The following is a 17,283-nucleotide window of genomic DNA, read 5'->3' on the forward strand; positions in this document are numbered from 1 at the left end:
TTTTTTTTTTTATTGTATGGAAATAATTGTACTGCTGAAGGGGTAAATATTCATTTTATGGATTATAGGATTTATTTATTTCTTTTTTTTTTTGATGTCACTTATCACATTTGTTTTTTTACACCAAAGAACTAATCACACTTTACATTTAAAAATAAGACAAATATCATCAGCTATTCACATGAAACTTTTTGGGGACAACGATTTATGTAAACTCCCATTTAAGTATTTACCAAAAATATGGGAATGTACAGACTAGCATTATGTAGATTATGTCGAGGAGCGACGGTGTTTTATCTGTTGGAACGTGTGTACGCCACTAGGGGGCACTAAACCAGCAAATTCTGTCGGCATAGCAACGACCAAGCTTTTCCAACTTCCGCAGGACGAAGAAAGCAGCTTGAACGGGGCCAACCAAAGAAGCTCTTACTCGATATAAATGCGCGTACGGATTAGATTAAAAGGAAATTAAAACACTGAATCCTGAGGTATCGCCATCATGACCGCCCGTCGAGTCGTTCCTGGTGGAAAAGTAAAACGCCAGTTGTTTGACGCTCAGGTAACTGATGCGTTTTTTAATATAAGTACTATAATTAATTCAGATGAGTTGGCAGTTTCTTTAACATTATAACATAATTAAAACGAAACTCTCATTCTAAACTTGACCACCGTCTTGCTTGTTTATCAAGCGAACATAGTGATGAACGAACCTAAAGAATAAGAGTGATTTCAGGGAGCAATAAACATAATCGACCTAGTGCATTTTAAGGTCGTTCTGAAACTGCCAATGTTTCTATTTTATTAGGTTAATTTGGCACTTTCAATTCATGACACTCGAAGGAAACGTTTGGCCACCACTGGATTCCTGCACAGCCGTGGAGAAGAGGACTCTGGTCCCCTGCAAGGAAGCAGAAGTCAGGCAGAACCCACTCAGAGCTCCGAAAGCACGCCTGCACGGTAGCAACCATGTAGCCAAAATATTTTTTGCCATCCTTTTTTTTGGGGGTATTTTAAGGGTATAAGTAAATACATTTTAGTGTATTTTATGTTGTTTTGCCTACATTTAAGTACATGTGCTTTGTAGAGACCAGCTTTTCTCAGGCTCCAGGCCCAGTCTGAGGAGTACTGACCAGCTTGATGAAGAGGAGGTCAGGGGACTCCTGGATGTTGTTGGTGACTTTTTAGCATTTCATTTTAGCCAAACTCACAGTCACAGTGTGCACTTCTGGGCAATGGTATAATGAATAAAATCACTTCCTTTGACAGTGGCAGAGACAGAATGTTCTGGCATCCTTGAACGCCTCAAGGAGAAAAAACAAACCAAACATACTTTGGCGGTTGAACAACTTCATAAAGATCTTGCTGCGCTCAGTGAGGTATAGACATTTGATGATTACATTTGTCAACAATAATTTGCCATCCATAGTCAGTAGGCCTCTTCTATGTTCTTCTGATTTCAGGTGTATGAGTCCCTGTTGAGGCAGACTGGAGAAGACGTTATCTGTAAGCTTTCAGAGTATGATGAGAAGATGGAGAGACTCATGGAGGGCGTTGATGACAATGAAGTCCTGAAAAGTTTCAACTTTCATGTACAAACTGCTTGAATCCACATTTAACACAGCACAATACTTTTTCTTGTAGCATTTTCCAGTGGACCCACTGAAATGAAGCTGGCTTAAGGACATTATTGAGTTAAAAGATAATTGAATTTTTCTTCTAATGATAATGGGGATAATTACTTTATAAAAATAAACCTGTGTGCAAAATTCAGATCTGTTCTACCTTTTTGCAGGGCATCTATGCATTGTGGGATTCTGTCAGTCACGAATCAGCCAACAGGAAGAAGTGTATTATACAAATGGACGAGACTTTTGCCAAACATGAGTCTGAGAGAACAGAGAAGGTAAGATTAACATAAATTACCCTGTTTGTTGCCATTTCAGTTACACTGGCATATTCTGCATATTTTTTACTTATGATGCCTGAAAATTGTGAAGATTTCAGCGCTGCTGAGAAAATACACAAAGACACTGGAGACAATCAGCTACATTTCACTCAGTGATATCCACAGACTGATTAACCAAGAAGCAATGGTACAATTCCTGAAAGTTTCATTCAAGGCTCTCAAATGAGAATCTGATCTCAGGCTTTTTAGGTTCATGATCATCCTGTTCACCCCTTCAGATGTTGAACCAGGCCCTGCTGTCAAACAGAAGGGCTTTGGCCAAACTCTTCCTGAACCAGACAGAGAAAACTTGCAGAAGTTGTTTTTCTACAGAATGAGATGGGAGGACAAGCTGCAAAACTGGAAGAGAATCAAAGGCACTGAAATAATTGGTAGATTCCAGTAAGTTGTTTTTTTAAGTAAGTTAATTTACTCCTAATTTAGAACTAAAATGATTCTGGAGCTTGGTTCACAGGTTTTTTGGGGCTGAACATTTCAACATTTCAGATAGTAAATTAGTTATTAGACTTGTCTTCTATACAACTCTAATCCACATTTTATTTAATCCACACAATATTTAATACATAACTTGATCATTGCCATGAATGTAATTTTTTTTTCTTTTCCAGAGACTTCATAAACAGTCCTGAAATCCAGTCGCCAAAATACATTAAAGCTACTTTTGATGCAATGAGAAGTGCACAGGACTGTTACAGCAAGCAAAGGATAAAAATCCTGAAGGAATTCAGGTGAGGCTGCAGTCTTCTGGTGGTGTAATGGAACCTTGAAAGCTGAACCTAATAATCTTTTTGGTGTCTTGTTTTGTAGCACCACAACACCTCCAGGATGCTCCAGAAATAAGGTTTCGGATTGGTATGCCCGTTTGACCGCAGTCAATGAGCAGATTGGTTTGTGATCACTTCTTTTACCTCCAAACGTAATCTTACTGAGCTGATTGGCTCATTGGCAGTCAACAACTTTTCCTTCTCCAGATCACATGCACTTTGAAACACTCAGCAAACTTCAGAAATACTATGAAGGAACATGGCAAGACTGCATGACAAAGATGGAGAACTTCAAGGTTGTAGATGTTTCCTGATGTTTATTTTCCTCATTTTAGATGTTGTTTGTGATTTTTAACATTTTTTTATCTGTGTAGGAAGAGCTGATCAATTATGAATTTTCTAAGGAGCAAATCCAGGACACTGTAGATGCTGAGATGTTGCCGTTGCTTGGAAACTGTCAGAAACAAGTTGAGAAGCAGTTGGAAGCATTAGAAGTAGGCAGCACTGATTGTTACTTTGTGGTCTTTTTCAAGCATATTTATTGCTATTAGACAAATTCAAAGATTTAGATTTACAGCATTTATCAGACGCCCTTATCCAGAGTGACTTACAATCAGTAGTTACAGGGACAGCCCCCCTGGGGACACTTAGGGTTAAGTATCTTGCGCAGGGACACAATGGTAGTAAGTGGGATTCGAGCCTGGGTCTTCTGGTTCATAGGCGCGTGTCGTACCCACTTGGTTACTACCACTTCATAATCTTCCACCATAAAATAATCTACTAAATTGTCATTTTAATGGTACAGACTGGTAAAATATAAACAGAATTTAATTACTAAACATGGTGCATGTTTAATGTAAAAATATAGGGTTGTCCTGCTCATTTGACTCATATTGTGGTTTTTGTTGGACTGTCCTTTAAGTGTTATTAAAGCCTTTTTATAATTTATAACAGAAGTTCATTTCTGGATAAAATTATATTGCAGAAAGCATTTGAGTCTTTGTCCAGGAATACTGCTGGCCTGAGTGAGGTGCTGTTTAAATTCATCCAGGGTGCATGTCACCTCTGGCTGACGCACAGTGCTCGATTACAATATGAGCAACAGCAGATGCAAACGCAGTTGGAGGAGGTGCAGCGCTGCCATGAGCTTGAAAAACAGGTGAGAACCTTTATTCATGTCCCACCCCTTTTACTACTAATAAATGCCGTGTGTTAAAAACTTATATATTTTATTGTGTCATTATTGAGAGAAATATTTCCTTTAATCCTAATCCATTTGATTCACCCATTCTTAAATCAATATAGAACAAATGCTCTGCTTCTATGGATGTTGTTTGTTGATTGCCATAGTAGACAACTAATGTGACTAGTAAATCATTTTCAGAAAAAAGAGGCTCAGCTGGACATCATGCTGGACAAGCTCAGACAGGAAAGTTCTGAAGAGGCCCTGAAGCCATTTTTGCAAAAGATTCTTACCTTTTTGGAGGAAATAAAGAAAGGGTAACTCCATGCTTCCAGTTGAAAGAATTCTTGTCAGTTGTCTACTGAAAACTGTTTCGTATTTTACTTGCTGTTTTTTAGGTATGTGATTACGTACAAGGAGAAAATCGTAACAGTGGAGAGCTTCCCTGCTGTTGTTGTGGGAGGAATTGCACTCTTATAACACTGCTCTCAGTCAGTTCTTTGGTGTCAAAGAAGTATATGCTCTGGTACCAGTTAAATTAAGCATTCCTTATTTTATGTTCAAATAAAGTATTTAAAATGTTTCTATTAAAATAATGATTAATATCCAATTTTTTTTCTCTTCCCAGGATTCTGACCAACTGTGTGGACTTTTTCCTTTTCTCGACATGGGTGAGTTTATATGCCCTGGGGGTTGGTTGGCAATCTTAGGCTTCTCCTTTGAGTTTTTTTTCATGTTGTTTGTCCAGATGCTACTGGTAGAGTCATTGCAGAAGGCATGGAGGAGTGGACAGCAGGACTTCAGAACACAACCAGCCCATATCTAACCCAACCATCTACAGATAATTCGCAAATGCATAATGTAGGTATCATTACTATTATTCTAACATATGAGGTCATTGTTTATCATTGCATTGCAGATAAATGTATATACCTGTCCCATCTAACTGTTTTTTGGGGGGTTAGGCTGAATTTGATTGTCCTCAGGGGTTCTTGGACACTCAAATCACAGAGGCATTCACAACCGCTAAGGGAAATACATACAATGCTCAGAGTTTTGTAGTGCAGTGTGACAGTGAGTATGAGACTGGCCTTCCCGAGGTCGAATTGGTGAAGTTCACCAAATGGCACCTCACAGAAACGCAGAAAGAGTAAGAGTTTTGTACAAATGAGATCATGAATAAATCATACCATCAATGTACATCATATAATTTTTTTTATCTGTTGTCCTTAGTCTACGCCTGGCCTTCTTTAACCACATGGAAGAAGAATACTCTTCTGTCCTTCATAACACTGTGAAGACTGTGGCAACCAATAAAGAATCATTAATGGCAGAACAAGATCTGTGCCTGCTTCTGCACCAATCACGGGACACAAGAATAGAGATGGATATCCATAATCTACGAGCTGGTTGGTTCATTTTGATCACATGAGAAAAATAATTAAAGCCCATTCACTATAAAACAATTGTAATATTCCCCAGAAGACTGCAGTAAATCTGGTGATGGCCTAGCGGGTAAGGAAGCAGGCCTGTAATCGGAAGGTTGCTGGTTTGAAACCTGAACCGCCAAGGTTCCACTGAGGTGCCTCTATTTAGATTTGCTTTACAGAATTAATTGAATTGAATTAAATAATAGCCTAATTCGCTTTCCTTTGTCTTTGCAGATGAACTGGTGCTTCACAGGAACCGAGTGGACAGACACTGTAAAGGCATAGTCCAAGCCCTCAGCAATTTTCACTCTGACTTTGAGGATCTTCAGATCCAACAGAATCAACTGACAGAGGACTTCCGTCTGGATGTATATAGCATGGAACAAGCTTTTAATTCAGCAACAAAGTCTGATGTGTGAGTGCAAAGAATTAATCTATTTTTCTTTACGTATCTGTTCTAGATGTTTTAAGAACATTACAGTTGACATAATTAATATGTCATTAGTATAGGACTAATGATACAGATGTGTTTGTTTCTTCTTGTTCTGACTTGCCTCTTTCAGCTTGGTAAAGCTGAGAAGAACTCTGCAGTCCAACCTGGAAAAGCACATGAACGAGATCCAGACATCCCAGAGACAGTTCAGGCACAAACTAGACCAGAGGCTGGATGAACTTAGAGAGTCAAATGCACAGTTAATGAGATCCTTTAAGTACGTTCTTCTGTCTTATTCTTTGATTTCATTTGCAGACTGAGGGTTCTCATATAATAACTTTTATGTTTGCTCCTAGGTTGTTTAGTGAAGGGGGAAACTTCTCACCTAAAGAGATAGAGGTGTACCAGAAACATCTGGAGACAATTGCAAAGCAAATAGAATCCACAGAAGAAGCTATTATGGTGAAGATGCAACGCATTGACTCCAAAATTTTGGAACAGGTTTGGGCTATTTTAAATGCATTGTTTAAACTTGGCAGGAGAACTTCTTTCAGCTTTAAAATTCCCTCTTATTCAATAAGTTGTAGTCATTCCAAGCTAAGAATATCACCCAAACTTTAGTGAATATTCATCACAATGCATAACAATGCATATCCGTTAATTTCTTTGGTCTGGAATCCAGATATGTTCAAGGTAAGGTTGGTTTCCAACAAGAATTGTTTGAGGTGTGAGAGGTGTGTGATGTATTATGTTTGCAGATGACTTTGAGATGTCATTGTGAGGCAGTGGGTGGCATAGCAGTTTAGGAAGCGGCCCCGTAATTAGAAGGTTGCCGGTACGAATCCCCGTGTCACAGAGGTGACACTGAGCAAAGTACCGTCCCCACACACTGCTCCCCGGGCGTGATGGGTTAAAACCAGAGAAGCAATTTCCTTAGGGTTTAATAAAGTATATATATATATATAAAAAAACAAGATCTGCAGGAGGCAGGTACCAGCAAGAGTGAAGTCAGAGAGGCGTGATTGTGTTGGTTTGGACACGTACAGAGGAACACAGTGAGTATGTTGAGGGAAGGATGCTGAGGATGGAGCAACCAGGCAAGAATAAAAGAGGAAGCCCTAGTAGGTGCTTTATAGATGTGGTGAAAGAGGACATACAAGAGGTTAGTGTGAAAGAGGAAATGGAAGCCATGAAAGGCACCAAGGGAGCAGTGTGTGGGGATGGTACTTTGCTCAGTGACAAAAGTGGCACGTCGGTGTACATTTTTCCCATCTACACATGTGGACAAAATTGTTGGTACCCTTCCGTCAATGAAAGAAAAACTCACAATGGTCACAGAAATAACTTTAATCTGACAAAAGTAATAATAAATAAAAATTCTATGAAATTTAACTAATAAAAGTCAGACATTGCTTTTCAACCATGCTTCAACAGAATTATTTAAAAAAGTAAACTCATGAACCAGGTCTGGACAAAAATGATGGTACCCCTAACTTAATATTTTGTTACACAACCTTTTGAGGCAATCACTGCAATCGAACGATTCCCGTAACGGTCAATGAGACTTCTGCACTTATCAGCACGTATTTTGGCCCACTCCTCATGAGCAAACTGCTCCAGTTGTCTCAGGTTTGAAAGGTGCCTTTTCCAGACGGCATGTTTCAGCTCTTTTCAAAGATGCAAAGATGTTGGCTCAAACAACGATGGATGGTGCGATCTGACACTGATGTTCCTTGAGCTTGAAGTTCACCTTGGATCTTTTTAGAAGGTTTTCTGGGCTCTTTTGTTACCATTCGTATTATCCGTCTCTTTGATTTGTCATCAATTTTCCTCCTGCGGCCACGTCCAGGGAGGTTGGTTACAGTCCCATGGATCTTAAATTTCTGAATAATATGTGCAACTGTAGTCACAGGAACATCAAGCTGCTTCGAGATGGTCTTATAGCCTTTACCTTTGACATGCTTGTCTATAATTTTCTTTCTAATCTCCTGAGACAACTCTTTCCTTCGCTTCCTCTGGTCCATGTTGAGTGTGGTACACACCATGTCACCAAACAACACAGTGACTACCTGGAGCCCTATATATAGGTCCACTGACTGATTACAAGATTGTGACTGTGATGCTAATTAGTGGACACACCTTGGATTAACATGTCCCTTTGGTCACATTATTTTCAGTCTTTTCTAGGGGTACCATCATTTTTGTCCAGGCCTGTTTCATGAGTTTATTTTTTTTTATAATTCTGTTGAAGCATGGTTGAAAAGCAATGTCTGACTTTTATTAGTTAAATATCATAGAATTTGTATTTATTATTACTTTTGTAAGTTATTTTTGTGACCATTTTGAGTTTTTCTTTCATTGACTGAAGGGTACCAACAATTTTGTCCACGTGTGTGAAAACTGATTTTTATTACAAGAAAAAATGATTCAATGTAAATCACACTTAATAAATGATTAATGTCCTAATATTTTCTATTGCAGGCCAAAGATGTTGTCACAAAATCTGAGGAAAAGGTCAACATTTTGACTCAAGATCTAAAGTTTCTTGATACTATTCAAGCAGTAATGATCCATACACAGGTTCAAATTAAGACAGAGGTATTAAACTCTGAGGCACATCTACAACTCTTACTGTCTGATTAAATACACAAAATAGTTTGTATCTACCTGAAATGTCTTTATGATGTGTCTTAACACTAGTCAGCAAAGAGCAACGGCCACAAGAAAAGGATTGATGACCTCCTTGCAGAGTTAGAGGGATTGATAAAGACCTCTTCTGGACCTTGTCCAGAAATGAAGGTAAATCTATGCCTAGTAAACAAATGAATGGATTAATTCCAGTCTTTAAAACAAAATCTTGTCTTCTAGGCATTAGAACCTGAAAATATATTCACCATTATGTCTGCCATAATGGAAGAGCTTAAGAAAAGGTGTCTGTACCTGGAGTGTTTTTTGGTAAGATATCAAGACAAGGCGTATTTATTTATATTGCTCTCTTTTATATGGAAATGCGTATTTTGGCATTTCCAGGAATGTTGAAACTTCACATTTATGTGCATGTTACAATTGCAAATACACCCCTGAGAAAACATGAATGTTAATATATCGATGAATGTGTTTGTGAGTAGGTTTTTCATTCCACCTATATTTAATATAGGCTATTCAGCCATAGACAATGAGCTCTGTCCATGTTTAGATCATCCTCTTTATGTCCAGGATCCAACTATGGCTGTTCAGATATCAGATGCACCTCTTCAAGGGCCATTTGCTTTGGCTGCCCGCCCAAAATCTCGTAGCAGGAAGAGAGGAGTACCACCACTGAAGAAGATAGCCAAAACCAGACAAGTCACTTGAGGGTCTCTTTTACGGATGACGAAGTGGCTGACATGGTTAAGGAGCTGCTGAGGTGAGAGAGACATAAGGAGGTGTGAGGTATGTGGATGTATAGAGATATGTGTAATGGGAACAATTATAATGGGAAAATTAATGTGATAATTAAAAAATCTTAATGTCAACATAAAATGTCCAGTTGCATTTAAAGATCCAGTTCCTTAATTTGTATCAGCTAACTGTATCATAAACATTAAATTAATATTTATGTTTTCAGCATATCCAGACCTATTTGTACTAAAACAATTCTTACTGATTCTGCAACCAGAGGTGCAGTTAATGGTGAGCATTGCTGAAAAAAGTCTGTCTTAGGATATATAATACATTTATTATTTTATTATTGTGCATTTGCATTTAGTTTTTGTGACAAATAACAATTTTACCTGGAAATTACAGTATTAGAAATAGAAAAATGGTAAGTAATAACTTAACTGCACATTTCAGAGGAGTTCCCCTCCCCTGAGCCATCAAGACAAAATACAGGAAAAGGCATGATCGAGAGCAGACTGGAAAGAACAGGCAGAAGATCAGTTGAGTCCAGTAGTGCACAGAGGTGAGTACGTTTCAGAGAAATGTATTAGTAAAAAATGCGGTGTATGCTTTGACATTTACATTTACAGCATTTATCAGACGCCCTTATCCAGAGCGACTTACAATCAGTAGTTACAGTGACAGTCCCCCCTGAAGACACTCAGGGTTAAGTGTCTTGCTCAGGAACACAATGGTAGTAAGCGGGAACCTGAGTCTTCTGGTTCATAGGCGAATGTGTTACCCACTAGGCTACTACCACCCTTCTGTGCTTTGAATATACTAAATAAACATATAAAAATTACTCTACAACAAAAATCAGCTCAGAATTCTTCCTTGTTTGTTATGGTGATGGACAGGCAGAGAGATGAAATTAGACAGGTGTGTTTGTATGATGTATGATTTTTGCAGATGACATTGTGATCTGCAGTGAGAGTATCTAATCTCATATCTAATAAATATCTACATGTACATGACAATATTTATATATAATTTTATTTTAAGTGACATCAAATGTGACATTTTGCAGTGTAAGGAGATTTTCCAAACCAACTCGATTTGACAAAAAGTTCCAAGTGTTTGGACCCAAACCAGAGGAGCAGAGCCCGTAAGTTTATTGGTTTTATTCATGCAGTTTTTACAATCTTTCTTACCTAATGGCCATGTAGGCTAAATATGTCCATATTAATTTCTCAGCACTACCTTCAAAGGCCTAATCAGCAGCATCCTGTGGAAATCCAATGATGTTCTTCTCCTGATTGCTGAGGTTCGATTTTTGTGGTTTCTGTCCAGAGTGAAGTTACCCTTAAAGGCTAACAATTTTTTTTCTAAAATGCTTCTTGAATGTTTGTTATGCTTTGATGCCATGATTTGAGTGGATTATTTCTTTGTTAAAGGAATTTTACAAGAAGAAAGAACGGCGAGCAGTGTCCCGACCACAACATTTACAGGAAACCTTCAGTCAATGTGCTGAAGAAATTAACAAGAGGCTTCTGAATTATCAAAGGCAGACAGAAAATTATCACAACAACTGCTTGCAAGGTCAGTGTGTTTGTTATGCATATCTAATATACATGCAGTAATGCATATCTAATATACATGCATTAAATTAAATATATACAACTGAGGGACCAAAGTTTATTTATTTATTTAAAAAAAAAAATCATGAACCACATTAGTCAGGTTCTAGCTACAATTTTCTGTACTCAGCACACTGTAGAAGATTGGTGTTTGTGTATTTTGTCAGAGTTCAGGAAACAGTTGAGGAACAGCGAGGATCTGATTTCTAAAGTACCAGTGATGCTCATCTCTCAGCTGGTCCAGGAACTCCAGCACCGTCTCAACAAAGATGTTGATGTCCTCCGCCAGAGACTTGATTTCACATTAGAGGAGAGTGACAAGAGGAAGGTAAGAAGGCAATGAAAAACAATAAAAGACCAGTCCAGTTGCCATGGATGCTGCTACACTCCTACTAAGACACCAGCAGAATCAAGTATGATTGACGACAAATCAGGTCTGGTCAGCTGTGGTTCTGTGTTCAAAATGGGGTAGGGGATCTAGCTCAAAAATTTGGACAGCACTAGGTGTAACAATTGGAGACGTACCAAATCAAATGTATAGGGAGTGCCGGTACAATAGGCCAAAGTTGCTACCACACATTAACAGATTTTGCCTGAAAACATAATTAGTGTGCTAAAATCATGCATAGTGACAGTACATATATCCTGTGTCTGGCCGCATAAAAGAAAAACACAGCAAGCTCCTGACTGTCCGGCTAAGTCACCCAGCCTGTGAGAAGGAGCTGCATGAGCTGCAGGAAGCTGAAGCACAGAGACAGATGGAAGAAAGCAGTGCTATCTGTAGCAACACACTGGAACTGCAGGTCAGACCTTCCAACTTCAAATTCAAACATTTGTTTTCATTAAGCTTGTGTAAGTGATTTTAGTGTTTACTCATTTGTTTCGGATTTGTACATTCCTAGACCAGCCTTTGTCCCAGTCTCCACAGGCAATGGTTAAACGTCTGTTTAAACTTTTCCATAAAAATGAATCCACTGTAATTCTAGTCTTTTTGATTGCAGGCCTGCGTTAAGCAGCATGGAGACGATTTTGTAACATCCCTTGTCTTGCTAACAGAGAGACTGCTTTTCCAGATGGACAACCTCCTCACTATCGATGAGGTTCAAGTGGGACGTATGTCACCACTTCATTTCAAATCAAAGCATCCATTGTATGCAGACATCATTAAGTTATGCTGAGTTAGAATAGGCAGATTGAAAAAACAACATTTAAAAATAATATTTGTATAATAACATTTTTTATTAATGTGTAATGTGTATTAGTTAAATAAAGGTTGAATAATTAACTCTATTTTGTCTGATGCAGAGTCAGAAGAGAAGAGGGAAGATATTACTTCACTCCTTCATGAAAAACAGTCAGACAGCCAGAAAAGAAATCAATCAAGAGAGGTGGCCGGTAATGTTTCACTGGAAGCCTTAAAGTTATATTGCAGAGCCAATCCATTTTACATTTTTTAAATCTATGAGGCTATGTATTTAAATCTAATAAAATGCAATACCTAATGATTACCACTGACAAATGTGTCACACTGTGTCACAATGGTTGTTACAGAACATGGCCTGGAGTTGCCTTCTTTGTGGCCAGCGAATGTGCATCAGTGGAACAACCATGTAGGGAGACAGCATCCATCACCACAGCTAAAATGACACTAGGGCACATGAGAGCAGTGGAAGCACGGGACACAGCATACCAGGTAGAATAACCTGCATCTTTACAAATTATTCAGTTCGATATAATACCTTCAGTGCAAAAAAAATAAACTACAGTGGGTTGCATAGTATTCGGCGCCCTTGAACTTTTTCACATATTGTCACATTACAGCCACACACATGAATCTATTTTATTGGAATTCCACGTGAAAGACAAAGTGGTGTACACTTGAGAAGTGGAACAAAAATCATACATGATTGCAAATAAATACATTTTTCACAAATAAATAACTGGAAAGTGGGGAATTTATTCAGCCCCCTTTGGTCTGAGTGCAGTCAGTTGCCCATAGACATTGCCTGATGAGTGCTAATGACTAAATAGAGTGCACCTGTGTGTAATCTAATGTCATTACAAATACAGCTGCTCTGTGACGGCCTCAGAGGTTGTTTAAGAGAATATTGGGATTAACAACACCATGAAGTCCAAAGAACACACCAGACAGGTCAGGGATAAAGTTATTGAGAAATTTAAAGCAGGCTTAGGCTACAAAAAGATCTCCCAAGCCTTGAACATCCCACGGAGCACTGTTTAAGTGATTAAGAAATGGAAGGAGTATGACACAAATGTAAACCTGCTAAGACAAGGCCGTCCACCTAAACTCACAGGCCGAACAAGGACAGGGCTGATCAGAAATGCAACCAAGAGGCCCATGGTGACTCTGAACGAGCTGAACAGATCTACAGCTCAGGTGGGGGAACCTGTCCCTAGGACAACTATTAGTCATGTACTGCACAGAGTTGGCCTTTATGGAAGAGTAGCAAGAAGAAACCCATTGTTAAAAGAAAACCATAAGAAGTCCCATTTGCAGTTTGCCACAAGCCATGTGGGGGACAGAGCAAACATGTGGAAGAAGGTGCTCTGGTCAGATAAGATCGAGAATCTGTGGCAGGATCTGAAAACTGCTGTTCACAAACACTGTCCATCTAATCTGACTGAGCTGGAGCTGTTTTGTAAAGAGAATGGGCAAGAATTTCAGTCTCTAGATGTGCAAAGCTGGTAGAGACATACCCTAAAAGACTGACAGATGTAATTGCAGCAAAAGGTGGTTCTACAAAGTATTGACTCAGGGGGCTGAATAATTACGCACACCCCACTTTTCACTTAATTATTTGTAAAAATGGTTTGAATTATGTATGATTTTTGTTCCTCCAAAGTGTACACCACTTTGTATTGGTCTTTCACATGGAATTCTAATAAAATAGATTCATGTTTATGGCTGTAATGTGACAAAATGTGGAAAAGTTAAAGGGGGCTGAATACTTTTGCAACCCACTGTATAATATATATTTTATACTTCTCACAGAACACTCTGTAATTACAACTATTAAGTCCTAAAATCGTACACTTGGAACAAATGTTACTGAGATTCCTTGGTGGTGAAAAGGTCTATGTCTGTGGCTCAGAATTTTATGTACAGGTACAGTGAGGAGTTGGCACAGGTGACAGCAGATAATGAAACTCATAAAGCAGAAGCTCTGGACTGGCAGGAGCACTGGAGCAACCAACTGAAGACCCTCACCAGGCTCAACTCAGAGTAACCAGAATAACAACATCCGTTTGAATCAGTAATACCATATACTCTTGGCATTTTTTTTAATATGCATGAAATGGATTACATGTCTTCCTGTAAAAATTAAGCAAAACTGGGATTAGTCTTGTAATGTTTCATGTGTTTTATTCTTGTTATATTTGTAATCGTTATTTATTGTTGTATAGTTGGTTGTTTTGTTTGCTGGGAGATTCAATATTTGTAACTACAGTACAGTTACACTAGTTGATGTATGAATGATGCATTGTGCCTGGGACTGAAAAAATAAATAAAAAAATAAAAGTATGTCTGCTCAAACGTTGTCTTTTGTCACACGCAACGGATGAGGCACAAGGTCCAAGTGCAGGGCAGTGGTGGCCTGGAGGGTAAGGAAACAGTCCTCTAACCGGCAGGTTGCTGGTTCGAATCCCGAGCCACCAAGGTTAAATGGGTTAAATGCAGAGGACTCATTTCATTGTGTGCACTGTGTGCTGTGTGTCACAATGACAATCACTTCACTTTCACCTTTTCACTTAACTGAGATTCATACCTGCAACGTTGAGGTTCTCCTGGTCATGGGATGTGATTGTTTCTTCAAAGGTAGGTACCATTTGGGGAGATACCAAGATGAGATCCTCAGACCCATCGTGAGACCATATGCTGGTGCGGTTGGCCCTGCCCCCCCCCAACTCAAGACAATGCTCATGTGGCTGGAGTGTGTCAGCAGTTCCTGCAAGATGAAGGCATTGATGCTATGGACTGGCCCGCCCGTTCCCTGAGATCTGAACCCAATTGAGCACATCTGGGACATCATGTATCGCTCCATCCGCTAAAGCCATGTTGCACCAGAGACTGTCCAGGAGTTGGCGGATGCTTTAGTCCAGGTCTGGGCGGAGAGCCCTCAGGAGACCATTTGCCACCTCATCAGGAGCATGGCCAGGCTTTGTAGTGAGGTCATCCAAGCATGTGGAGATCACACACTACTGATTTTTACATGTTTTAGTCATTCCTGCCATCTCTCAACATTCACAATCAGGATTACTAAATAAAAATCCTGGAGCACTTCCAACAGCCATCCCCAGAACATTTGTCCCTAACGAAAGGCTCATCTTTCTAGGCTGTGATCTTGAAGTTTGGGGCATTGTCCTCCCCTAACGGGAGAGCAGGTAAAGTCACCAACCAGTCTGGGGTACACATGTCCATCCACAGAGGGATATAGTTATACAACTATAACTGTGTTAGATATTATTGATTCACCAGTTTTCAGGTAAAGGATGACCTGAGAGTTGTCTACCTGCTGTCTGAGAGCAGTCTAAGTAGGAAGATCAAAGAATTACTCTTTTAGTCTGTACGCTTGTTGCTCTTTAACTTCACTTAGAAACGCTACAAACTGCATTTCTCTCAGATGATAGAATGGCACAAACAACTGGGCATTCCTTTCAACTGCATCTTCTATGTGAAAAGCTATCAATCACAAAGAGGAATCACTGAACCTCGAGATGGACTGCCTTATTCTTGCGGCTTTGACACAAGCATTTTTTAATGGTAATTCAATCAATTGGAAGGGTGTGATTTAATTGTTATGTGACAAGTTACTTATGTCTTACACTTCATTAGTGTAGTCAAGTTCATGACTGAGTTCACGAAAATGCCGGAGATTCCGAAGGGGCGGAAATCTCCGGCATTCATGTGCCGTCAGGCTTGGCCACCGGTGTTGAGCCCAGCTGCAGTCAATCCTGACAGGTATTTTGAAAGGCCTATTTACATTAATTTAGCACTTGAGGAATTCTAATCTAATATGCATATATTATAACAAGGCAGTAAATAAGAATAAGAATGTATGTTATCACCCTGTTGAGAACAATTGTGAATGGTATGCAAAGAAAATACATTATTTAAGATTATAATACCATTTATGAATAATAATCCAGAATGTGAATAATTGTCTATCTAAATAATGCGAGTCTGTTCTAGTCAGGGTCATGGGTAATTCTGAAGAGCTCAGTGAATTCCAACATGCTACTGTCATAAGACACCACCTTTGGAATAAAGTGAAAGCATAAAGTGATTATGAAACACAGCACACGGTGGACACAATTGTGTCCTCTGTGAATTGTGTCCTCATAATTTCGCTTTTCCAAAGTCAAAATCTTTCCAGATTTTTACATTCAGTTACCACTGCAGACACTAAGATTGCATTGATTTATCTTTCGTGTAACACACGTCAGCCAGACGATGACAATGAGCATGCACATGTCAAGTCAGTGAGCTGACAGGGGAAGTAAGCGCAGAGGTGGGACATAATGGGGACAAGGATTTATTAATAACAATAAAGAAACAACGGCACAATGGCTGAACACAGGGAAAAAGGGGAGAACTTAAACCATTCCATAGGTGTGTGGCGATTGCCAGAACTCTACAGACTTTACACATAAACGGTTGCAGGCTCCACTAAAGAGTTCACAAAAGATGGTCAAGTTCACGAAAAGAGTTCACAAAAATGTCGGAGCCGCCGAAGCATGGAACCATGGCGCCTCTTATCCATAGTCTGGATTGGCCACAGGTGGTGTGGCCCTGCTGTGTCCTCCCACTGGCGGAGCCGGACCCTCTGGCTGGCTCCCCGATGTGGTCCCACATGGTGGCCTCGGTCCCTCTAACCGGCACACAGAAACAAACAGGACCGACCCTTCCAGGTATGTGCGGACCCTGTCTCCGCATGTGCCCTATGATGCTTCTAGCTTCATTCCCTGCCCCGCACAGGGACAGGAAACCCTCTGGCAACCGTTTACGGCTCCCCTGTCTGGTGCCTTCTGGGCACATGCCCCTCTCGCTGCACGTCCCTGCTGGCAGTGCGACCAGTTTCCCTCCCTGCACCGCACAGGGAGGTGTGCTCTGTGGCGCTCTGCCCCTCTGGAGGCTGACCCAGGCCCATGCCTGGCCTGCCCTCCTCACCGGCTACCGGAGGACCCAGCTCCATCGCTTCATCACCCACCCTCCCCTCAGGAGATGCCCCCAACCTGAACTGCACCCCCCAAAACAACAAGATTATGAGCAGGGCTGAACAGATGCATACGCATATGAAATCTCCATTTAGGCATCATCTGTACACAACTCACATCTATGTACTATGTACATTCTACAGGTCCAAAACACTCAGATTGTCAGGAATACACTTTTATATGCACCTTTGTTTGTATAGTCATGAAAAAACAAATGCCATTTTTGCAAGTGGACATTGTTACGTTCACTTTCTTCTTACTAAAAATCCTCAA

General features: G+C 39.9%; 1 protein-coding gene across 1 annotated transcript; it reads left to right on the top strand.

The window, feature by feature from the left end:
- The first annotated feature begins 324 nt into the window (after window positions 1-324).
- Window positions 325-14,307, top strand: LOC114776988 (coiled-coil domain-containing protein 180-like). The gene is given in 41 exon segments (XM_028966913.1): window positions 325-559; window positions 806-957; window positions 1,085-1,173; window positions 1,267-1,376; window positions 1,461-1,589; window positions 1,793-1,903; window positions 1,998-2,093; window positions 2,185-2,251; window positions 2,254-2,347; window positions 2,575-2,694; window positions 2,774-2,853; window positions 2,938-3,026; window positions 3,105-3,224; window positions 3,716-3,889; window positions 4,115-4,230; window positions 4,312-4,372; window positions 4,374-4,439; window positions 4,542-4,584; window positions 4,662-4,774; window positions 4,879-5,063; window positions 5,147-5,322; window positions 5,578-5,758; window positions 5,907-6,053; window positions 6,133-6,277; window positions 8,258-8,374; window positions 8,477-8,575; window positions 8,645-8,731; window positions 8,993-9,070; window positions 9,073-9,182; window positions 9,384-9,448; window positions 9,611-9,719; window positions 10,224-10,301; window positions 10,391-10,460; window positions 10,591-10,735; window positions 10,941-11,109; window positions 11,208-11,212; window positions 11,440-11,576; window positions 11,775-11,886; window positions 12,079-12,168; window positions 12,240-12,466; window positions 13,887-14,307. Coding segments are annotated over 41 exon segments (4,557 nt in total). The 5' UTR covers window positions 325-499; the 3' UTR covers window positions 14,022-14,307.
- Window positions 14,308-17,283: the final 2,976 nt, after the last annotated feature.

This window comes from Denticeps clupeoides, unplaced genomic scaffold, assembly GCF_900700375.1.
Source record: "Denticeps clupeoides unplaced genomic scaffold, fDenClu1.1, whole genome shotgun sequence".
NCBI lineage: Eukaryota > Metazoa > Chordata > Actinopteri > Clupeiformes > Denticipitidae > Denticeps > Denticeps clupeoides.